At 51.2% G+C, this 17,574-nt stretch overlaps 1 protein-coding gene across 7 annotated transcripts in view; it reads right to left on the bottom strand.

Moving 5' to 3' along the window:
- RUBCN (rubicon autophagy regulator) overlaps window positions 1-17,574 on the bottom strand; it is a 31,532-nt gene that overhangs the window by 13,072 nt on the left and 886 nt on the right. For 2 of the 7 annotated variants that reach the window (XM_027685738.1, XM_027685737.1), the window contains exons 1-9: window positions 13,041-13,094; window positions 6,660-6,813; window positions 4,790-4,873; window positions 3,693-3,852; window positions 3,412-3,518; window positions 2,702-2,842; window positions 2,327-2,483; window positions 1,585-2,127; window positions 956-1,000 (exon numbers count right to left, since the gene is read on the bottom strand). In XM_027685738.1, coding sequence (XP_027541539.1) covers window positions 956-1,000; window positions 1,585-2,127; window positions 2,327-2,483; window positions 2,702-2,842; window positions 3,412-3,518; window positions 3,693-3,852; window positions 4,790-4,873; window positions 6,660-6,813; window positions 13,041-13,078 — 1,429 coding nt within the window. In that variant the 5' untranslated portion in view covers window positions 13,079-13,094. Of the gene's footprint in view, window positions 1-955; window positions 1,001-1,584; window positions 2,128-2,326; window positions 2,484-2,701; window positions 2,843-3,411; window positions 3,519-3,692; window positions 3,853-4,789; window positions 4,874-6,659; window positions 6,814-10,171; window positions 10,298-13,040; window positions 13,095-17,574 lie in introns of those variants that run through there. The other 5 variants (XM_027685733.1, XM_027685735.1, XM_027685736.1 and 2 more) reach the window with 3 other exon arrangements.

Genomic DNA, 17,574 nt, shown 5'->3' on the forward strand with positions numbered 1-17,574 from the left:
CAGCCTCTCCCTGCCAAGACCTTGAAGGAGCAGTCACCAAGATGGGGCCTGGAATCAACCCATCCCAGAGGCTGGGAGACAAAGGAGACCTGTCAGGGTGGGAGGCTCTCACAGCTTTTCGCTGCAGCCTGGAGGGTGTCCTGCAGCCCCCTCAACACAGAAACCACCTCATGGGATGGATGCCTGGGGGATGCCACATACAACAGAGCCTACTGCTGAAGGGTAAAGTGAGGCATCATCTGCTAGATGGGGACATAGGGTTGGACACACCTGAGTGCCCACAACCCCCAAGGAGGACCCTTCCTAGCCACAGAACCCTTGGCACCCAGATGTGAACTTGACAAACCCAGTGCCACTGCTCAACAGATGCAAAACGAAACAGCCCATTTTTTTTGAGCTGCTGACTCTTTCTGCATGGGAGGCACAGGGATGTCAGCACCCAGCACCTCTGCTTAGGGGAAAACCTGCCCTGAGTCCAGAAGAGCATCTGGGAGTCCCAGCTGTGGGTGCATACACAGCTAGAACTCAGCCAACATCAAACGCCCCTGTGCCACAGATCTGCTAAATCAAAGGAAAAATAAGATGTTCAAGCCCATGCCTGTTTAGCTGCCAGCCCTTATTTCCTAGGTGAGAGATGAAACCTCTCCTGGCTCCCAAGGCAGTGGGTGGAGGGAAGGGCAGGGGATGCAGCTCAGGGACTCGGTGGCCAGCACTCCCTAATGCCATGCAGGGGAACTGCAGGCACACTTTTGGGTCTGGTCCACTGCTCCCAAAACCCAAGCTGGGATCTTCAGTCAAGTCACATGCATAAACCTGACCACACTTCAAAGCATCAGCTGAGACACAGCAAAGAAAGAATTTTTTTGGTTTTCTAAATGGACACTAATGGTTTGATGGCAATCCTGAACTTGATGTAATGATCACTAATGAAGGGCTGTTATACTGGCTCCCAAACCTGCCACTGGATCTTCTATTATAATGGTGATATCCCTGAGGCCTCCTGGGTAGACAGAGGAGGAGAAGGGCAGCATTAAGAGAGAGAAAACAGAGACAGACTGGTTACTACTCAGCAAGGCCCTCCATTTATCCCATCAAGGTAGCACCGGTGGAACAGAATCCCTCCAGTTTGTTCCCTCATATCCCACTCCTTGCATCCCCATGCATTCACCTGCTCAGGAGCACAGGAGAACCCGGCAGGTTACCAGTGGCATGATATCCTACCAGTAGGATGAGCTCAGGCTCCAGCCCAGTGCCTTGCCACAGCCCCATGCTCCAGCCCAGCAAGGTCAGTGGGGAAGCAGGACAGCTAATGCCACAGCACCGCTGCCATTTTCTAAGATTTTTTTAGTAAAAGTTGCCCATATCAGTAACAGTCTGGTCCAGGGCATTCTGGGAAGGAATATGTCAGCCCATCATTCCAGTGTGGAGCAGGTAAGCTAAGGGAAAAGACCAAATTTCCCATCCACTTGCCCACTGCTCCTCTCCCCAGTCTGAGCTATGGAGTCAAAGGGGTAGCCAGTATCAGCCTCCTAGTACCAGGGACTCCCACACCCAAAAGCCATCCCAGAAAAGCTGTCCCATTACCGTGCAACTTCCCCGAAGTCACATTGGTGTCGGAATGTGAGCGCACGTGGCTCTTCTTGAGGATGCCCTGTGGAGCTGACGACTGTCCCTCTGAGAAGCTGGACCGTCGCAACAGGCTCAGGCCCCTGCTTCCACCTCCACTTGCCCCCTGCTCCCCCAGGGATGATACTGAGTCCAGCTTCTGGGAGCTGCTGGAGGAGAAGAGTTTGGAGCTACTGCTCTTGGAGCTGTTGGTGCTGGTGCTGCTGCATGCCCGGCCCCGGCGTCCCAAGTTCCCGATGGCCAGGTATTCCGGCCCATCATTAACATCACTCTGCGGATCATCCTGACTCCCTGTCCAAGTATCCTCGCTCTGGCTGGTGGTGCTGGAACTCATCTCGCTGGCTGGAGAGAAGGGGTCTTTGGGTGAGGAGGTCTGGGTGACAGAGCCAGGCTGCTCCAGAGTGGACCTGCCCTCGCTGAAGGAGGAGGACCGAGTGGACAGGCAGTGCTCCTGGGGCTGGCTGGAGTTGGAGCTGACAAAGGAGCTCGCTGGTCTCCTGTCTGGACAGAGGCAGGAGCATGATGTCACACACCCTGGCACAAGCAGACCAGCACACCCACCCACCACAGGCAAAGGCCAGGGATCTCCCTCCCATCATAGGCAGAGATCTCCTCACACACATCCACCACAATGAAGAGCTGATAAAAAGGTAAAGTCTTTTCTGTGTCTACCCTGAGCTCCCCAGCCCACCCTTAATACCAGAGAGGCCAGAGGAGGCTGGATGGTGGAGGCTGGAGGAGGACCCAAAGCAGCGCTGCTGGGTGCAGCCAGCGGCAGGGACGTACGGGGACCCAGGGAGGGCTGTCAGGCTCTGACTCTTGGTCACTGGAGACAGACTGTCACTCCTCCTGGTAAGCTGAAGAGAGGTGGAATCATTAATAAATCAGCATCTATGGAGATACATGTCAAAGGAGCAGCAACACAAAGGGATTGACCTGCGAGTGCCTGGTCACCAGCCAGCAAAGAATGCAGCAGCCCTGGGCACAGGAGGATGGGGAGGGAAAAACACGGCAGCACAGAAGGGAAGCGGGTCTTAGTTAGCAGCTACAGGACAGGCTCCTGTTGGGAAATTACCATGCTCTCAGTGAAATGATCCAGGCAGCCCAGTGCTCCAGGCAGATGGCTCTCGTGTCCTTCAGCGTTGTGGTCACACATCTCTCTTGTCTCAGCAGAAGGGTCTGACGTGCACAGGGATGGCAGTGACGTTCCGGCCAGCTGAAAGAACACAGCCCCCATTTAACAGAGCCTCATTAATTGCTCTCCTCTGGGGAGCTCTGTGCAAAGAAAGCAGCTGCTGTTCCCCTCCTCTGGAGAGGGACAGCTGGCACAGGGCTGTACAGGGGGTCTCTGGTATAACCAGCAGGAGTGGACACCCAGGTGTCCTGGGGCATTGCCCATCCCCTCAGAGGGTGACTGTCCCTCATGACCAGGCAGCTCTGCATGCTGGCCCTGAAGCCTGGGACTGTTGGAGAGGGCTTTAGAGGTGCCTCTTACAAGGAACTGGTCCTCAGGTCCTCTACCCAAACCCTTGAAGCCAGCCTCAACCAAGGTTCCCCACTACAGGCCCCATACAGCCATCCCGCCCACCCCAACCCCTGCCAGGTCACACAGGCAGCACAAGGACCAGTTCTCTGCTCTCCTCCCATCTTGGAGCAACTTTTGCTACTTCCAAGTCCAGCCCCTTGTTCGAGGGCTCCATGTGCCCTGAACGTGACCTTTCAGGAGCAGCCACAGCCAATCAGCATCTGGGGAGAGCCAGATGTAAAACTGCGACCTCAACTCACCATGGAGGTGTCAATCTGAGCCAGAAGCCTGGGGTTGTTCTGCTCAACAGCTTCCAGGCACTGCAGCATGGCCGTGACGTGGGCGTCACTGAGCAGGAAGGCAGTGTCTAGGGAGAGAAAAATGCTGCTCGGGGGAGTCCCTCTCACCCACGTGCTTTGACACACCGGTTGCTCACATGCAAACCAACTTTTCTGTTGTTCCCTCTCACCCCCCCACAGCTTGGAACCACCACCAACTAGATATTTTCCTAATAAGAAGGAAAAGGCCCGTTGCTCTTTACCTGCATAGAACTTCCTGATGTACTGCCGGTTCCCCAGGAGTGGCCTCAGCTGTGCCGAGAGGCAGTGGCACTGCAGGCTGTGCTGCAGCCACAGCTGCGCAATGGCCTGGTCTCCTGGGCCCTCTGGGTCACGCTGGTCACTCTCCTGCAGGCTGATGAACTGGAAAGGGAAATCAGGCACAGGTTAAGGCATGCAGAGGCAAGCAGGTGAGCAGGGCTTGTTCCACCACATGGCTTTGGTCCTCTTGATAACAGCAGCTTTGTCACCGTCAGCAGGAAGGAGGACATGTCCCAGCAGCTCCCCAGCCACCAGGGAGGCAAAAGCACCAGGCAGGAACGTTTCAAAGGTCAGCTAGTGACCAAAGTCCTCTGACAGCCACCAGCACAACTAATTTCTCCTGCACAGTCTCCCACCCATGTGTTTTGCCTCTGACCTGGAGGAACCCCACACTCCCAAATCCAACCTGACCCCGGCAGTGATGGTCATGTTCCTGCTGACACATTAACGCGGGAAGGTTATGACAATGCCTGAGCTGCTGCAACTTGAAGAGTTGGACTGGAGTCACACTCCACATCCCCCCAGCAGCAGGTTGGACACAGGGACTACCAGTGGTCAGTCCTTTGTGCTCACCTGTGGCGGGGATCATGGATGTCAGCATGGGGCAGCCAAACACCAGGAGCATCCCTATGTGCCAGTGGCTGCCAGAAACCAGGAATGGGAAAATAAATGCATGGTGAAGCCACAACCCAGAAACAGGACAGCCCAGACCGTTAGAGGTTTGCACAGATGCATGAATCACCCCTGCTTACACACAAGCACTGCTTGTGCCAGTTCCCTTGGTGATGCCCGCTGCACCCGGCCCAGCCGAGCTGGAGACTGGCCTGGGGGAAATAAGCAGACGATTGTCTCAGCCCAAGCCACACTGAGTTCCCAGGACACGACTTGTACCCAAACACTGGGCTGCTTCAGCCTCCACAAGTCCTGGAGCCACTTTACCCACAACAGCCAAGGCACCACTACCCCACTGGTGAGGCTCACAGCCCAGCTGCCCCCTCTCCTCCCTCTGGGCACACCAGGCCACCCCACCAGAACCCACCTTCTCCAGGTGATGAGCAGAGCTGGGACTCAGCCAGCGAATGTCCTTCACAAACTGCCAGTAATCCTTCTGTCTGCAGCACACCTGCCCGGGACAGGGACAGTTAGGTACCACATCCCAAGTCCCAGTTAAATGACAACATTACCCGTTAGCCCCTTGCTGCCACGAGAGGATGTGCTGCCTGCCTCAGTTTTATTCAGACAATGCAGTTTTTTTCTTCTTAGTTATTCTTCCCGTTAGAGAGGAACTGTAGCAGAGTTGCTGTTTTCCTCACCACCCTATTGGGTGTAAACACAGACCCAAAAAATCTCTCTTCAACAAAAAGCTGATTATTTTACTTCCATCTCTATTTCCTCTTTCACAAGTGACAGAGGAATGGCTTCTGCTTTGTGGTTTATTTGGTTTGGCAGCAGGGGGGGGAGTAGCTTGGTTTTTTTAAGACTACAAAACTAATCCAGCAATTTTAGTTCTCTGGACTGAATAGAGCTTTCTGGACAAATAAACTCAATCAAAAGTTTAAAAACATCTAACCCCAGTTCTCTTAACATGTACACAGGGATTTTTTCACCTTTTCCTTTTATTCCTAGTTGTAAGCAAAAAAGTTGCCAAGAAAATAATGAATGAAAGGAAATGTTTTGCTGGAGCAACTATGAGAAAACTGCTGTTAGGAAGCCTCCCTTTGCATCTCTGAAAGCTTCACTGGTGTCACACATGCCCAAGCAGGGAAGACATTCCTGAGTGGAAGAGCTGTAAATGTAAAAGCATTAAGGAAGGTAACACACCATCCTGCTTTCCATGATTGGCGTGAACTGTTACCAATATCAGACATGTATAAATCGTTCACTTCCTGAAGCCTATTAATAGCAAATCTATCAGAAGGGAGCACTGCACTCCTCACATGGAAAAGGTAGCTTCTCTCTCTGATGATCTCCCAAAGGTCCCTGGTCCACACCACTGGGGACTAACAGGAACAGAGCAGCACCATAACGAGTGCTGGCTGCAAACCTAATGAATATGGCAAGCAAAGTTCCCTGGTGGGACAACCTGCCAGCCCGGCTCTTCCTGGAGGTTTATTAGCTTGGGTGCAGTGCTGCAGAGATTCAGTTTTCCTGACCCTGGACCCAGCTGGCCCACGCAAGCTGCCCGGAGCTCCTCTGCACCATTCTCTTCTCTCTGTGTGGCAGAGCCACCGATGGGAAGCCTGTCCCTGGGCATCCCCTGCAGCCTTTCTTCAGCTTGCCCCTGTAAGTTAATTGTGCTGCTAATTGCAAGCTGAAAGGGAGATCTTCCGGCCTCTGCACACAACTGGGAAAGAGAAATTCTTCCAGGCAGCCATGAAAGGGGTAAAGGCTGGGTGAACAAATGCAGGCACAACAAGAACCTGGAAAGAGTGATCCCATTCACGCAGGACGCGGGTTTGGCTGCCAGCTCCTGTTACTAACACAGCTAACCAGAAACAGTAAAGACATGAGGTTTCTCTTGCCAGACCTCACTGGGGACTTGTCCAAGAGCAGATGATACGGGGCTGACTCACTGCAAATGCAATTTAATTGTTTGGCTGCAGCAGGAGGAAAGGAGAGAGGAGTGGCTTCAGTACAGGGGGCACAAGTACTTAGAAAAACCATATTGAAGGTAGATGAGATAGAAACAACGTGCACCCAGGTTTCTCTGACAACCACGGCACTTGCCAGGCAAGCTCAGTTGTTGCTTGGATCATTTCCCACACTGCTACAAGCACCGTACCCACTCTATGCTATGAGCACAGAAGTGAGCTGCAGCAGACAGGACTGCCCCACGTGCTTGTGACAGGCACCAAAGCTGCTACAGACAGACAGACAGACAGACAGCCATGCTGGCAGGACAGTCTTACCTTGTCGTGGATGAGCCCATGGTAGAGGATGCTGTGCATGTCTCTGCAGAGCCGTTCCAAGCCCCCATACTTGGACCAGACATTTGGGTTGCTGATGGACACCAAACCTTCCACTGTGGTCTTCAAGTTGCCAAGCAGCTTCCAATGCTCCTTCCTGCAGAGGAACACAGCAAGATACATCAGAGATACAGCAAGAAGAGCTTCACAACAGGAACATGGTCTTGCACTCTTTCCAAAGGGACTCTGGTCAGGCTGAAACCTTCAGTGGTCCAGAAGCCAGCAAAGGTGAACTAAAGAACTTTACTACTCCCTGTGGTCAACATGGTTTGTGGACAACAGGCCGTATCGTAATGATTCTTCTGAGGACTGGTAGCCACCACCAATGTGGTCTCAGGAGACAGCCAGAACAAAGACTGAGTAAAGACTGAACCAAGACATTGGCTCCTGCAATATACCACTTGCTTAGTATGGCCAACAAAGCTGGAGGACACCTTCCTAGCCAGTCTCTCACTTGCTTCACTCACATGCTCTCTCTATCAGGGACTGCTGAGAGCAGCAGCCCCTCAGGAGTATAGCAGCTCTGAGGAAGGGCATCATGTCCACCAGATCTAGCAGACACTGGCCCCCCTACACCTGTGTTTACAGAGTGGCTGAGAAACACACACTGCATTTAGCACTCCAGCCCTTCAGGATGCACAGGTGCTCCAGTCCCAGGGAGGTAACACTGCATCTGCATCTCCCCCTCTGGAGCTGCTCTCTGGGCCCTGAGCTGCTGTAGGCACAAGTCGACTTTCTTGCAAAAGCATTCACCATGTTCTGGACAGAGATTAGCAAACTGCTAGTGTACTCTGGAGCGTGCACAGCATTTCATCAGTATCATCCCCCTCAGCTACCCAGCATATAGCAAGAAAGCACCATTATCTACCACAAAGCAGGAGCGATGGTGCAGAGAGGTAATGCCATTTGCATATGCAAAAGCAGCTTTGGGGAAGAAAGCTTTGTATGACTGAGGTCCCCACTCAAGCTGCTTGAGGAACAGCAGCTGTCAAAAACACATATTCAAACACGAGCCACTCTCTCAAGAAGCAACAGCAGTGTTGCAAGGTATAGTTAGGAGTATAAATATCAAAATAGTATGCTTCTGCAGGGTTTGTAACAAAGGCACCCAAGCTGACACCTTAGAATGAAAATCCAGCCTTTCAACTGGCAAGAAATAACCCAGTGTTTCAGCTGTTAATCCCTTCCACAGCAAAACCAAAGTGGATTTCCAAAACAAAAGGGGAAAAAAAAAGAAAAAAATTAAAATAAATAACATTATTTAAAACTGCTCTCATTTTCATCCCTTGGGGATAAAAGTGTGGGCCACATACTTCTGGTATTTAAACAAAGCTTTTCTCACCAATAACCTCTTTTCAAGACTAGTTCGCTACTGCCAAACTGATTAGTTGAACAAGCAGATCATCAAATATTGGCTCTACTTCAAGATCCCTATCCACTCCCCTTCCTCTTCAGGGAAACCTCACCACTTTCAGTACCCATCTAAGCTTAAACCACACAGAAGCCAACCCATCCCACCAGCAAAGCCTGTCGCCCTGCCAGCACCAGAGCCCTAAACCAGAGCATAAGATGTACCTTTTTGTTTATGATGTACTTAGACTTAGAGGCACAGTCAGGGCTTTATCTCAGGAGAGACTGAAGAAAAATGCACAGATACAAATCAAAGGCAGCCTCCTGAAGGAGATAGGATTCAGGGAGACAAAAGAAAAGATCCAGCCCTTCTAAATTTATGGGCTTTTCCCACCTCTGCCCTGAGGGCTGCAGATGCTCTTTGCCTACGGATGCCCAGAGAGGCACTGCCAGTTCCTGGTCAAAGAGCATCTGCAGCCAGGGAGATCAAAACCAGCTCCTCCCTAAGATATTTCGAACACTCAAGAGTTAGGAAATGCAAGTGAAAGCTCAGCAGCACTGTTGATATTCCAAATCAGTGAGTCAGGGGAACTCCCTCTCATGTTGTTTCATGCTATATAAAACAGGAAATGCACACAAGGATGTCAGGGCAGCATATGCAGAGATGTGCCTTTCCAAATGAACAGTCTCATTAGAAGAGTTGTGCATCTCTCGAGATGTAGCAAACCAGGAGCCAACAGACAGCAACCCTCCCAGCACAGGGTAACTAAGGTTAAGCAATCCTCAAACAAAATAACCTCAAAGTGTTAAAACACTGAACACAGAAGCACATAGGGAATGAGCGGCACAATGAAAGCACCTTTGCAGAGATGATGTACAAGTTACCAAAAGTGAATTAAATCCTTGTAGGACAGTAAGTATCCTATGGGACTTGTTGGCCCAAAGCAGTTCAGAAGCTGGACACACAAGACCCTTCTGATACCCAAACCCCAGCTGTTTCTGGGCTGGAACATGCTGGAAAGCCCACAGTGAGAGAAGGTTGAAGAAATGAATACACATATAGTTGGGTGCAGGTGGCAGGGAAATTGAGAGAGCACGGCTAACCTCATTTCATTTTTGAGCAGACTCGTCGGCTAACCCTGCAGGGTTTGCTCCCCTCCCACTGACAGAGCCTGGGCTTTGTCTGCCAGAAGGAATGGAGAAAGCCCAAGTCCCAGCTGCCCTCCAGTTCCCCATTTCAGCAGGTGTTCAGAGCATTACTATGAAATCCGCTTGTTTTTTCCTGAAGGAAAGTTCTCCTTTGCCAGTGCTATAGAAAGCCTGACATGGGGTAATGGCCAAGTCATATCACATCAGGCAAACACCCTTATTTACAGTAAGGGCAAAGTGAGAAACACACCCCAGAGGGTCACAGTGCACAAGCAGAGCCTTCCCTGCAAGAACCACACGTGTTTCTGCTCTCCTGTTTCAGCATAGCCCGGTTCCCCCCACCAGAAGGGCCAAGGGTGCTTGCAGGTGCCATGGCTGGTGGAGCACTGGTGACACCTCAACCACATCCCTCTCCTCCCTTAAAGACAACCTCTGATCCAGCCTCCAATTTTAACCACCTGCTTCATAAACTTGGCTCTGGGCCTCCTTTCTTTACCACCACAAACTCCATCTTCAGGTACAGCAACATCAACCTGCTGTCAGGAACTGTCCCAAATATAACTTAACCTTTCGCACTGGAGTGATAAAAGACAGAATCCAGCCTTGGAACAAGAAACGGCTTAATGCCGCTGCTGCTGACATCAACAGGAATGCTGCTTGCTTTCCCCAAGGCTTTCTCAGCCCCTCCATGCCAGCAAGGGTAGGAACTTCTCTTGGTCCAAGTCAGCAAAGGTGACTCACAGCAGAGGCAGGGAGCCATGATGCTGACTCAGGTGGACTTCTTCATTTAAAATAAAACCAAGCCCTAATTACTTTCCAAAACAGAATCACACAGGTAGCATTCAAAAACAGAAAATAGAAATGAAGCTCATCCTTCTTGCAAACAACATCTGCTGTGTGTTTCCTGTGCTCTGCAGGAGGCACCAAGCAATGGCTGCTTGAATCCTGACCTCTACCTGGAGGACTGCCTCGATCCTTCTTAGCATACTAAAGAGGTCGAGCTGAGGATGCCAAGGTCGCCGAGGTCGTAGAGGGACTTCTGACAAATCTCCAAGGACATTCCTGTGCTGGCTGTCAGTTCCTCCTGCAGAAACCCAAGACTCCACGTAACCTGCTGCTGCGCAGAGCCTGCTCCCGCCTCGTTGTCCCCGGATCTCCCAGACAACCAGCAGCCCCTTCCCTGGGCTCCCCCGCCTGCTCCTCCAGCAGGCTCAGCACTGCTGGAAAAGGGATTAAAAGAAAGCCAGGCTTCGTGCAATTCATCTGCAGTCGCAGGGAGTGGCTGACGAGGCAGGGGAAGCCAGATGAGCTCTGCCAGCCCAGCAGGTCAGCCCCGCAGTGCCAGGCAGGGACAGCCAAGCAGGAAAAGGGACACAGAGGGTGGCTTGCCCTGTACTAAAAGCTTGCATGGATATAGAATGAGGGGCACAACCACGATAGGTCCCCCAGCAAACACAGCCCATGCTGACGTACTCTTGCTCTGCACTGGCAAAGGATGAGGGAAGAAAAGAGGAATTAAAGGTGTTTTTTAACCTTTTCATGGCAGATAACTTTACCTGCTCACCCTGGCTAAGCCTCTCACAAGCAGGTGACCACAACTGTAGACCCAGGGCACTGTCCATCAGGCTTTGATCTGCACAGGACCTGTCTGTGACAAGCACACAGGCAGCCAGAGGCAGAGACAGGCAGAACACATCCCCATGGCAGCCACCTCCCTGGGACCAGCTGCTCATCCAGCACAAGTTCCCTTTAGGGACCCTCTCCTCTGGCCCTGCTGTCCCTGGCGGCCTTGCTGGTGCCAGAGCTGAAGGCAGCAGCTCTCTTGGACTGCTGTATCCTCTGCACCACCTGCCCACCGCTCTGAGAGCCCTTCTGTGTGCCTGGCAGGACAGCACTAACCTTCCTGCAGTGCCCCCATGGACATGGGTGTTACAGCCCCTGCTCCCCGATGCCGTTCAGACCTGCTGCTTAGGAGGAAAAACCCAGCACGAGATCCTCATTTTCCTCTCCCGTGCTGGCAGGAGGACGGACTTCAGTGGAATAACTTTTGCTTCTGCGTTTCCTGTGATCCATGGGAAGATGGATCCAGTGACCTCTATTCTATTGCTATCAGTCACAGCCACAATCCAGTGTGAAATGACACCTCACCAGGAACAAAAATGCTAAACCCACCGCACAAAGGACAAGGCAGTGCAAGGCCCATGTGGGATCCTCCCCAGGGCATCAGTGCCACCCAGGAGAACAAGCAGGCCTCCACATGTGCCAGACCGTGGAGTTGATACCCTCCTTGTCCCTGGGGGAGTGCTGGGGGTGGTAACACCTCAGCCCTGTTAGTCATGACATGGTAGAGTCTGGTGGTGCAGGCCTTGCGCTTGCAAAGGCATGAAAATGCACAAAGATAAGTCTGGAAAGACAAAGCAGTGAATGCAGTCAATTCCTTTCGCCCTTCAGAGCCTGCTGGGTCTGAAGCATTAGTAAAGAGTGAGAACAGCTCCAACTGTGCAAATCCAAAGGCACCCCAAACCTGTGCTATAGCTTTAAAGGCACCGGTAGCATTTTCCCAGCTGATATGGCAAGCAGGAATAGCTGAGCCCCTCAGATAAGGAATGCTTCTCTCCCATATCAAGTTTCAGCTGCTCCTTCTTCCCCGGCCAACACTCTCAATGTCTGTCCAACACTCACCCTGTGCTTGTGAGCACCAGGGCAAAACCAAAGCACATGCAAAAACCTGAAGTAAATAGGACTTGTCATCAAAACACCTCCAGGAAACAACCTCTGCTGCTCTTACAAATGCTAACAAGGAGAACCAGGCCTGAAGCACAAATGAGGACCATGCAGGCAGGCGAGGTCACTGTGGCCATGCTCACTCCCAGCCAGAGGGGTGGTGTAGGTACAGGACCTCACCTTCAGAAATAAAGAGAAGCCGGAGACTTCTGTTCAGCACTGGAAGAGGTGGTGCACTGACTGCTAGGAGGGTAAGGAGACAGGATCCCAGATCAGCGATCTGCAGAGCCACCAGAACAGCAGCAGTGCAGCGTGAGGGCGGGCTGGTTTCGCCCTTAAGCTCAAGGCGTCCAAAAGAGAGGCCCGGCAGCTGCTGTCCTGGCCAGGACTGATGGGGACCACAGTGCAGAGCATCAGGTACCGAGGGCACACGTCTGTGGCCATCACTGTCCCTCCAGTGGCAAACATACTCTGGCCCAGCGTGGGTGATGGCAGCCACACTGCTCTGACAGCCCATTCACCGTGTGCTTCCTCCCACCGGGGACGCTGCAAGCACCAATCCCACCCATCCCAAGGGGTCTGTTCCTTCCCAGATCGCTCCCAGGTACCTCCGCACCCGTGCGCTGGCGCTGGCTGTGCACACACACTCCCACACACCCACGCAGGACGGGAGCTCCCCGGGGGCACCCCCAGCGCATCCCCGGTGCTTCCCAGGCACCGCGCGCGCGCCGGCACTGCAGCCACCCGTGTTCCCACACGCACATCCCGCGCTCCCTGCCGCGTCCTACATAACTCGTTATTAACCCACGCGTGCACACGCAGGACCCTGTCGCCCCCGGTGCCAGCGCACACGCGCACTGACACCGCCCACCACACCCGCACCCCGTGTCACGCCTCCCGCGGGTTCCCACGCGGGACACTCACACCCGCACCCCGTGCCACGCGCTCCCCACGGGCACCCACGCGGGCCGCGCCGCCAGGACGCCCGCACCCCCACGCCCGTGTCCCGCCTCCCGCGGGCGCCCAGCGCGGGGCCGTGTCCCGGGGACACTCGCGCCCCCCGCGCGCGTCCCGCCCCCGCGCGCGCCCCCGCGGCCCCACCTGCTCTCCGCGCGCCCCGCGTGGGGCCCGATCTCCATCGCGGGCGCGCGCGCGGCCCCGCCGCAGCCGCGACACCGTCACGTGGGGGCGGTGGGGGAGGAGAGGCTGCCCCGCCCCGCCGCGCCCTCGGACTACAATTCCCGGCGTGCCCCGCGGCCGCCCGGCGCTCCCAGCGTCGCGGCGGACTACAACTCCCGGCGGGCACGGCGGCCCCGCCCCGCAGCTCTCGGTGTTCCTCGCCGGCGCCCTCAGAGAGCGGGTTAAAAACACAGTAACTTCTGAGATAACCCTCACCAAACCCTGCGTAGGACGTGATGAGAAAAGTGTGATGTCAGGGAAAAAAAAAAACCACAAAAAAACAACGTGTCCCTGAGGGCAGCTCATGCTCTGATCACACCTGCAGGGACAGAGAAACTGGAAAGAGGGTTCTCGCGTCCGCTGCGAGGAGGGTGTGGGAAATACAGCAGAATTGGGTGCACCTTCCACTGAAATGCAGTGAAATGAAACCTGAAAAAGGAAAAAGTAATGCTGCTGCCTTCCAACTGAGAACAGTCAATGACAAATAGGAGATGAAACCCAAACGTGTCTGGAGTTGTCTGACGCCTCAGAAACCAAAGCTACGTATTTTACAGAACCACAGAATCAACCAGGCTAAAAAAGACCTTTGATATCATCGAGTCCAGCCTAAGACCTAACATCACCTTGTCAACTAAACCATGGCACTAAGTGCCATGTCCAGTCTTTCCTTAAACACCTCCACTGACGGTGACTCCACCACCTCCCTGGGCAGCCCATTCCAATGCCCAATCACCCTTTCTCTGAAGAACAATATTTATACAATGGAAACTCCCTATAACTATTACTTTTAATGATAAATATATGCTGCATACATGAAAAAGCACCCCTTGACCTGACAATTTGTATGTGGTTTATTTTACCAGTACAGTAGTTCTGCAGCATGTGGGGGAACAGCATTCTGTACTGCTGTTCTTAATAACAACAACACATTTTTCAGGACTCCTCATACAAAGTAATTGTATACAAGTGTGGAACAACAACTTCAGCCCAGTTGTCAGGCAGAAACTTCCTTGCTTAGAGGCTACTGCAGTGATTGAAAACACTGGCTCTACGTGGCATATTTGGTATCACGGCATCAGACTGTGTTGACTCTAACAGTAAAAATATTGGAGAAAATCATGTCATCAGGACTATTGCAATCATTAGAGGATCATGTCTGGTGAAATGGAACATGCAAATAAAGCTGACAGATCTAATTTAGCTCCTCAATCAGGAATTACAAGATTCTTCTAGTTCCACAAGTCAGAAATAGCCTGGATGTTGCTCAACAGTGATTTTTAAAATTTCTTCAGAAAAAAATCTCTCCTTTTCCCTACTTCATTATGTTGTTTTCATATGTTACTTATAGACATTGTTTACTTAACTATTGTCAATGCCCACGGTTGATTTAGAGAGAGTATAAAAAACTATTATAAATAAGCCTGTAATCACACACAGATGTGAGCTTCTGGGACTGCACTGAGGTTAAACTGGAGATTAATCCTTCAGTGCAAAATCTGAGGAGTGCCAATAGAGGTCAACAATTGTAAACATATGTTATACATATATATATATATATATATATATATATAAATATATATATATATCCTTTTGCTGAATAGTAGCAGAATTTGGAATCTCACAGACCTGATTGCTGTTTGGGGAAGATTTGGATGACAAAGTTAGTTACTGACTCTTTAATCATAAAGAGCACATCACAGAGAAGGCAGAATTGGAAATTATTGGTAGAAGCCAGACAATTTCATGTTAGGAATAAGAAGCTATTTTTATCAGGGCAGTGCCTGTGTCCCTAGGGAAGTAGAGACCTCCTTTGGAAGGTGCACTGGAATAGCTCACTGGTTTCTGGGATCAATTCAGGTGTGGCATTCCACAGCTCACAACATGCAGCTTGGACTAGACAGTCCCCTCTGGCTTTAAATGTTTGAGTGCACTTAGGACCTGATCCTTCGGGTGTTGTTTCTGCATGGTAATTTTAGCACTTCCTCCTGGGAATTTCAGCATGTTCAGCAAGTAACATCTACTCTGCAATTCCTCCACAATGTACCAGAACAAGGGGGGTTACTGGGCAGCTGACTCATGTTGTCTCATTTTGGTGAAGAGACAACTAACTGGTGCTCAGGAAGAGTCTGGGAAAGGCCCAGGAAAGAACCAGCCCCAAAACTTACTACAGCCTGTGGGTGCTTTAGACACACAGTGTTCTTACAGTGGATACAAACTCAGCATGGCTGAATCATACTGGACTTTATACAGTTAAAGGACTGGTTCTTTGTACTGTCAGTGCCATGTGGAAATTTTGACTCTTGGCTGGATGCTGGCACAGTCCTGAGAGCCACACAGCAAACCAAGAGCTGATATTTGCATGGCTGCCTTCATGATCCCCATGGCGTTCCAGCCATTTTGAACACAGAAGGAAAATACTCTTCAGAAGCAGAACTTTTGCCTGGTTTTCTGTTGTGCTGAGAAGGAGATAGCTGGTGTCCTGTTTGGATAATAAATGCAACCCATGGATGTGGTAAAATCTGGATTTTTTCTGATTTCCACTTGTCAGGAGGGCAGGCAGCAATTGCCACCTTTGCAGTTCCCACCTTTGTTTGGGGTAAACAGAGCATTTGTTTATTGGTGTGATGCAGTTCCCAGATGGAGCTGCACCCTACATCATCACAGGAATTTGGTTTAATGCTTTTTAAAAAATACATCTTTTGGCACCTCTATTATTAGTAGTTGTTGGTAATCTGGCAATAGCATCTTTGCTTTACAAATGCAGCCTGCTTATAAGAACCTCAAGTCCTACTTGTCATCAATCACTTGTCATCCAATCCCACTTGTCACCTGGGGGAAAATGTGTAAGTTATCGAATCCATCGGTCCATCTGAACATGCTGCACATGGAGAACACACAGAATAAAACGGGATGGAACTGTCAGCCTCCAGCACTGTGGTCACAAGCTTCTCCTGCCTGAAGGGAAAATCTCTCACTAGGCGAAGGTGTCCTGTGACAGTAACTGAGCCATTCTCTTCTAGACAGTAGGAAGCAGCAAGAGGAACATCCAGAAGCATGTTATTTGCCTTATTTTAATGGGAAGAGATCCTAGAGTGTACAGGGAGACAACAAGGCCTTGCCAACAGTCTGTAGTGCAGGACACAGCAGAGGCCAGAGAGCCTCTACTCACTCATTCTTGCCTTTCATGATAACACTCCTAGAAAGATCTCCCATTCTAAAGGCCTGTACAGTGTTTCAGTGCAGGTGCCTCCCAGCACAGGACAGAGCTGTGACAGGGATTACACACATGGGAGCTCATTGTGTGTCAGGAACTCAGGATTTTACGCTTGTCACAGAGTGTTTATTTTAGCAAATGCGCATGTGGCGGACGTGGGCAGTTAAAGAAATGTGGGAGTGTTTCTGCTGCCAGGAGGCGTGTGCAAGGTCGGGTATGGAAATATTTATTCCTGCCCAAGGGCATTTGTAATGCAGTCCCTGGAGTCTCGGTATGGAGCTCCCCCTCCGGAGGCTGGTGGGCAGACCCTAAAACAAGCTGTCCTTGGTGCAGAGCCTGCTGAAGGCCCATGGCGAGGGAAGACACCTGTAGAATGGCAGCCGCAGCACAGCTCCCAGGGAAAACTGGGGGAGATGTGGACAGTAACGCCAGGTGACCATTGTGAGAGGGGGAAATGGATGTGGGTTTTCCTTTCAGCATTTGCTGCTTGGCTTCTGAAGGAAGTCTGTCCTCTGCAATCACCTTGTCTGCCCATCTGATCCTTCCTTTACTGCCTCTGGAACTCACTGACCAATTTCAACCAAGCATGAGCAAAACATAGAGATTTCAGAAATAATGACTATCCCATAAATTAAATAGAGTGTCAAAGGAAGGAAGTGCCGCTGTATAAAATATAGGTAGATCCCAGCTCTGTTACACATAACTTCCTTAGCAGCAGCCAGTTCTCCACTAGGGATGTGTGCACTGCTGACCCCCCAACAATACCAACAGCTCCAAAGAATGCAAATATTCAGGGAGGAAGGAAAGGCTTCACTAGATTCCTTGTTCAAAAAACAAAGTTGTTGATTTCCCTTCTGAATTTCTCAATCATGTGATTCTAACCAAAGGCTGGATAAGATAGCAACTCTAAAAAGAGCCCAAATAGAACAAAATGTCCATGGACACACTGTTCCAGGTTTAAGTACTAATTTTAAGCCTTCCATGATATTTTTAAATAGGAACCTGGTTTGAACTCTGACGTTTGACATTTGGAAACCTATTTCTGCTCAAAACCACCCTGTTTTGCTGTTCACAGTACAGGTTATTTGTTTTAATTGCACTGGGGTCGCAGGCAAAGACATCTCACATTCAGCTTCCCAGCTGAACACCCTTCCCTACCCTGCAACATGGAGTGGTTTGATTGGAGGGGACCTTTAGAGGTCATCAGGTCCAACCCCACTGCCGCAAGCAGGGACACCTTCA

This window comes from Neopelma chrysocephalum, unplaced genomic scaffold (genome assembly GCF_003984885.1).
Source record: "Neopelma chrysocephalum unplaced genomic scaffold, ASM398488v2 Primary Assembly neopelma1_69, whole genome shotgun sequence".
Taxonomy (NCBI): domain Eukaryota; kingdom Metazoa; phylum Chordata; class Aves; order Passeriformes; family Pipridae; genus Neopelma; species Neopelma chrysocephalum.